Source organism: Plasmodium reichenowi, chromosome 12 (assembly GCF_001601855.1).
Source record: "Plasmodium reichenowi strain SY57 chromosome 12, whole genome shotgun sequence".
Lineage (NCBI taxonomy): Eukaryota > Apicomplexa > Aconoidasida > Haemosporida > Plasmodiidae > Plasmodium > Plasmodium reichenowi.
Window position 1 is genome coordinate 415,553 of NC_033657.1, and position 7,468 is coordinate 423,020.

The 7,468-nt window shown below is 23.0% G+C and overlaps 1 protein-coding gene across 1 annotated transcript; it reads left to right on the plus strand.

Moving 5' to 3' along the window:
• Nucleotides 1-1,129: 1,129 nt before the first annotated feature.
• On the plus strand, nt 1,130-6,919 carry PRSY57_1210300 (kinesin-7, putative; the record flags this gene model as incomplete). The annotated part of the gene is made up of 3 exons (XM_012908532.2): nt 1,130-1,252; nt 1,348-1,555; nt 1,761-6,919. The coding sequence occupies 3 exons, from the start codon at nt 1,130-1,132 to the stop codon at nt 6,917-6,919; spliced, it is 5,490 nt and encodes a 1,829-aa protein (XP_012763986.2).
• Between the last annotated feature and the right edge of the window lie 549 nt (nt 6,920-7,468).

Here is a 7,468-nt window from a genome sequence, read left to right on the forward strand (position 1 = left end):
ATATATATTTTTATAATAGAATTGTAAAATATGGAAAAATTAATATGAAGGAAAAAAAAAAAAAAAAAAACGTACATGCCATATATTTTCAAATAATGAATATAAAAAAAAAAATTATTCTTTATTTTTTTTGGAAAATTAAAAAAAAAAAAAAAAAAAAATTTGTGCTAGCTTAAATATGTTAATATATATATATTTAAAAAAAAAGTTAAAAAAAACCTGACATGCTCAGAAATTTAATCATCATATTATTACAAGACAGCAGTAATACATATTATAAAAAAAATCAAACAAATTAAAAAATTAAAAAAATATGTATATATTACAAAAAATATAAATTATATATTTATGTTGAACATTTTTCATCTTTTCTTCCCAATTTATTATTTTGTTTTTTCTTTATATGTTATGTGAAATCTTATAACAGATTTATTCTGAACAAAAAATATTGTAATAATGACGTAGGTTTTTATAACAGCTTAGTACATATAAGAATTCTTGCATGTTTTTTTTATTTTGTTTTTTATTTTATTTTTTTAAATATACAAATAATTTTTGCCCTTTAAATATGTATTTATATTTTTTATGAATACATAATATGAAATATTCATACATAAATATATTTGTATATATTTATATAAAAAATTCACATATTATCTTTACACACTATATATAAGTTTTATAGATATATTTTGTTTTAACATTTTAAATATATATATATATTTATATTTATTTTTTTTTTTTAACATTATTTTGAAATGTTATAATCTTTCACACGTAATATATAAAATTTACTTAAAAAAAAAAAAATAGACATACATACATATATACATATATATATATATATATATATATATATATTTAGTAACTTATCATTATATACAATATATACTTCTACAGAGGTTTTATTTGTAAATAAAATATATTATATATTCACTTCATTTGTTTTTTTTCCTTAAGAAAATTATGAAGAACTTTGAAAGATTTCTATAAACAAAAATACAAGTTTTTTTTTTTTTTTTTTTTTTTTTTTTTTTTTTTTAAAACTTGTTATTATCAAATTATAATTAATTTTTTTTTGTTTTATTTTGTTTTGTTTTTTTCTTGGAATTGGGAGATATATTAAAGAATGGAATTAAATAAAAATGAAGATATAAATAAAATAAATTTGGATGGTATACAAGTTGAGTCTTCCTCAAAAGAGGAAGCCATTAGGGTTTGTACTCGTATAAGGCCCTTGTTTGAGAAAGAAGTAAGTCGAATTATAATATTATAAATATATGATGTTACATATAATATTGATTCTTTTGTGTAATTATATTATTTATATATTTTATTTTTTTTAAGATTAACAAAGGACACTTGAAGGCTTGGAAAATGAACGAAACGGATATGCACTTAATTATAGATCCCCCGTCCATGACAGAAATGTTAAATGCAAGGGTTGCTAAAAAAGGAAATAAAATAGAATTAAAAAAAAATGTGGAAAAGAGTGAAGGACAAAAAGCTGTTATTCAGCGTCATTATGCATTTGATAGATGTTTCGACGACTATGGTAGTTAAAAAATATATACTTTAAAAAGGAAATTATAAAAAACGGCTTTTATTATTTTATATTTTTTTTATATTACATAATATTGTTTCATATTAAATATTTTATGTTGTTGTTCTTGTTGTTGTTGTTCTTGTTGTTGTTGTTCTTGTTCTTCTTCTTATTATTATTATTATTATTTTAATTTATTTTTATTTTCTTTTTTTAGTTGGAAATGATGAGGTTTACAAACATTTAGCAAGAGATATCATTCTGGATACATTTAAAGGAATTAATGGGTGTATTTTGGCGTATGGACAAACCGGTTCAGGAAAAACGCACAGTGTCATGGGTATTCCAGATGATCCAGGTATGTTACCAAGATCGTTAGCGGAATTTTTTAATGGTATTGAAAATCCATCTTCATTAAACGAAAACAATATAAACATTGGTGATGATGATGGGCACTCAAATGAGAGTAACAATAATAATGATAATAATAATACAAAGGAGTTTTTAATGAGTGTGACTTATTTGGAGGTATATATGGAACGAGTAAATGATTTACTACAAGAAGGCTATAGAGGTGGTGCTACCGAAAATTTAGATGTTAAGGAAGACCCCAAAAGAGGATTTGTTGTTATAGGTATTCAAGAAGAAACTGTAACTTCTATAGATGAAGTTATGCTTCTGGTAGCAAAAGCAGAACAAAGAAGACATATAGCGCAAACAAATTTTAATGAAACATCATCTAGATCCCACACAATATTTACAGTAATATTAGAATCGAATCAAGTATTAAATGATGGAACATCTATTAATAAAAAAGGAGAATTAAAAATTGTAGATTTAGCTGGTAATGAAAGAGCAGGAAGAGCGGCTGAAGGGATAGAAAATTCCAAAACTCTTATGGAAGAAGGAAAAGCAATAAATAAAAGTTTATTTGTTTTAAGTGAAGTTATATCAAAACTATCTAAAAGAGCTCAAACTATAATAGCAGGTGATGAAAAAAAAATTAAAAGGATTCAAGAGGATTTGGTTTTTATTCCATGGAGAGATTCAAAATTAACTAGAATTTTGAGTAAAAGTTTAGGAGGGAATTGTCGTGCATCTGTTATTGTTGCTGTCCATCCATCTCATTTTTATTTGGATACGTCATTTTCTACTCTTCGTTTTGCTTTAAAATGTAAAACAATAAAAAAGAAAATAGAAGTGAATTATTTATCAGCTGAGCAATCTGTTATTATGCAACAAAAGGAATTAATAGCAAAGTTACAAAATCAATTAAAACATTTAGCAACAACTAAAAATGTAGATATGCAACTTAGTGGAGGAGGAGATAATAAATATTCTACAAATCGTAAACCAGAAGATGATGAAAAAATATTAGCATTAAAACATGAATTAGAAGAAAAAGTAAAAAAATTTCAAAATTTTATATTAAAATCAGAATTTCATGTTAATTCTAGTAATTATCGGGCACTTCGTTCAATTGATGAACATACAGAAAAGTCTTTAAAATATTCTATATCTATTTCAGCAAATATGAAAAATGAATATAATTGGTTAAGATCTTTAGATACTAATGAATATGATACCAAGTGGGACGGCTTCGATAAATATGATGATCAGAATGCTAAAGAAAAATTTAATATATCTAAAGCTATGGATTATTTAAAAAATAAATCACCATATAAATTGAATTCTTCCGAAATGAGTGATATATTATCAAATGGATCTCAGAAGGATGATTCTATATCATTGAATTATTATAATGAGTTGGATGAATTAGAAAAACTCGAAAAAAATGAACTAATGAAAAGAGAGAAAAAAAGGAAAGAAAACAACAAAGAAAAGGATCGAGATAGAGAAAAAATGGATGCAAGGAGTGTTGTTTCTAATAAGGTCTATGATGATATAACTAAATTAAATATTATTGAAAATAATAATTTTAATGAAAATAAGGATAAGTTTCATTTGAAAAGGAAGGAAACAAAGAAGAAACAAAAAATGCAGAAAAGAATTAATAACATGATGGATTACATGACAAAGGGCACTTTATTATTTAAGAAAAGTACAAAGTTGAAGAATAAAAATAAAAAAAAAAAATTAACAAACAATAATATAAATATTAATGATGATAATATTAATGATGATAATATAAATGGTGATAATATAAATGGTGATAATATTAATGATGATAATATAAATGGTGATAATATAAATGGTGATAATATAAATGGTGATAATATAAATGATGATAATATAAATGGTGATAATATAAATGATGATAATATAAATAATATCGATTGTGCTTTTAATACAAAAAAGATAACAAAGAAATATAAAAAAAAAAGTAAAATAAATAAAACACAGCAAATTTGTAGAGATAAGGACATGTATGAGACTTCATCTATTACGCAAAATACTGTTGAAGAAAAAAGAGATAAAGATATTTTAAAAGAAAAAGGTGAATCTCCATTTCAATCTTTTGATAATAATATAAATGACACTAGTAATGTACTTATAAAATCCATTTCTTCTTCTGTAAAGTTTCTTTCTTCAAAAGAAAGATATAATAATAACCAAAAAAGAAAATCCATCATATCAAATTTGAAGGAAAAGATAGAAGAGGATTTAAAGAAAAAAAAAAAAATTATTAATAGAAATGTGGAACTTAATAAACAAATAAAGTTTATAATGAAACTTATGCAAAAGCTTGGACTTAGTGCAATATTAACAGGAACAGTTCCTCCAGGACGAAACATAGAAAACGTTTTAAAATTACAGGAAAATTTAAAAGACGACTTAAGACTTGCAGAATATAATAAAAAATCAACAAATGTATTAGGACTAAAGAAGAAAGGTATTTATAATGAAAATAACGATGGTAATGAAATAGATGAGGAATATAATACAAAAAATGATAATATGGAGAATACATTACTAAATTGTACATTAGACGAAAATGAAAATGACACAGAATATAATGAGACTATATCACATGTATTTATAAATGAAATGTTTTTTTCCTTTGTATTAAGAATACAGCAGAAGTATTTTAACAAGGGTGATTCATTAAATGATATAGAAGAAATATTAAAGAATGAAGAAGATCCATATGATATATCTAAAAAGGCTTTAGAGGAAATACTAGGATGTACTCTAGCAAATAAAGTAAGTAATATGGAAGAAAAAAATTGTATTAGTAAACAAATAAAGGATGAAAAAAATAAGAAAACAATCGATTCAATTTTAAATATGTTAACACCTTGGGAACAAAAAATATTGGCTCTTTTATATGAACAGCAAAAAATGAGACAGAATGTACAGAAAATTAAGGAGAAGTTTTCGCAACGTATTCAGAATATAAATATCTTTATCAAAAAAATATTGATTGACAAAATTGAGGTGGAAAAGCATTTGAATAGAGTATTAAAAGCAACGGAGAACTATAAAGAGGATTTATTAAAAACTTCTGATGTAGATTCGAATTTCAAATTTGCTGGTTTAATGAAAAAGTTAGAGGAATTATCCATATCCTTGGCTGAAAAAAATAGAGATTTCAACGTATTGGCAGAGTTCCATTTGAATTTGAGAAAAACGCTTGAACATAAGGATATTTTAATTAAGGAACTGAAGGAGGAAAATAAATTATTTTATTTAGTTCCGAGGTATAATGAACTATTGCAGCAGTTGGATGAAACGGAGGAGAGTGTAACTATTGGTGATCAGAAAGAAGGGCATATTTCGCAAGAGGATATTGAAAGTAGGGTTCATTTGAATGACAATAATATAGGTGATGTCAACAAATGTGATGGTAATATAGATGATGTCAACAAATGTGATGGTAATATAGATGATGTCAACAAACGTGATGGTAATGTAGATGATGTCAACAAATGTGATGGTAATATAGATGATGTCAACCAATGTGATGGTAATATATATGATGGTAAGCATAAGAATATAGCAATAAAGGAGTTAAAAAAAGAATTCCTTTTAATGTATGGCAGATTAATGTTTTCCAGAAAGAAACTACAGGAAAAAGAAGTTATAGAACATGATATGAGAAATTTAAATAAAAAGATTTACACAGAATTAGTAGAATCCATATCTGTTATAAAAAATTTAGAATCTCAGAACAAATTCTTAGAATTTAAATTGAATATGGAAAATAAAAAAAAGTTGGAGAAAATTAAAAAACTAGTAAAGGAAAAGGAAAAATTGAATAAATTTATACATGAAATAGAAAAAAGGTTACAAAATGAAAATATCGATTTCGAGGATGTGAAAAAAGAAATTCTTGTTAATAATAATATGTCAGAAAATAATTTAGAAAGTCAAGATGATGAAAATGAACATAAAGATTTTATAGAAAAATTAGAAAATGAGGGAAACAGTAAAAATACAAAAAAAGGAAAAAAGAAAAAAAACAAACTAAAAATAAAAATAAAAAAAAAAAAAGAGGAAAATGAAGGAAGGAACAAAATCAAAAATTATATGAAAGAGAAAAGAGTAAACAAAAATGGAAATAATCAAAATGAATATGATCATAATGATGAGGAAACATTTGATCAAAGGAATGTAAATAAAAATGATGATAGTGAAAATCAAAAAATATATTATGATGAAAATATTAATTTTTCTAAAGACCAAAATTATAATCGTAAGGAATATACAAATAATGACTATAAATTTAAGAACCGTTTCCGAAATAATATATTAAATGCAAAAATAGATTCAAATCTTAAAAAAAAGAAAAAGATCAAAATAAAAAAAAATATATCTGAAGAAAAAATAAAATTAAATAGTTTATATGAAGATAGCCATAGTGGATTATTTGTAGGCAAATCAAACAAATATCAAATTGATGAGAGGAAAAAAAAAAAAATTATAAAAAATAAGATAGCTACGAAGAATATACGAGCAGTCGATGGATATCATGGACAACATATTATGCCTGATAAGTATTTATCAAGTAATAGTATAATTAACCAAAAATTAATGAAAAACAAAAAGAGAATAAAAAATAAAAAATATATACCACCCCTCGCTGGAGAACAAAAAAGTTTTCTGGATTCTCTAAGGTCTAGAAATAGTGTAATGAAAAAGAACAAGAAGAAAAAAAAAAAAACAAAAATAATAGATAAAGGAAAGACAAAGAGAAATGTAGAAAAAAATGAACCATCTGAAGAAAATCAACACCAAGGAAATAATAATAATAATAATAATAATAATAATAATAATAAAGAAGAAGAAAAGGGAAAAGAAATGTGGGAAGAAGAAAAATATAACTCTTCCTCTACTGATTTTGAAAATAATGAAGTTCGTCAAATGTTAGATGTGGAAATTGAAAAAAAAAAAAGTAATCAAATGTTACATTAAAAAGATAAGAAAGTAAATACATGTTAAAAAATATATATAAATATAAATATAAATAGAAACTATTAACATAATAAAAATTGTTCATATTAGTATTACATAATTTTTCTACAAAGGACGTATCCCTTAATTATGTGCTCTATTTCTAATTATTTTTTTATACCACAGAAATAATTCTCATTCTATATGAAATATGACATAAAAATTATAATTTTATTAAACACCATTGTTAGATAAATGAATAAATATATATATATTAAATATATGAATAATATATTATATCTAATACTACATTACATTAATATTATATCATTATATATTTGTTAAAACCTTTATTTTTTAAATAATTGTGTAAATGTTTTGAAGATGCTTAATACATGTTCATAAAAAAAAAAAAAAAAAAAAAAAAAAAAGACAACTATGTTTTTAATATGTTCCTAAAAATTTGATAACATATATATATATATGTGTTTATATAAACAATTGTAGTTATATTAATATACTCCTAATATTTTTATATTTAATATGAATTAATCTACTTATATATATATA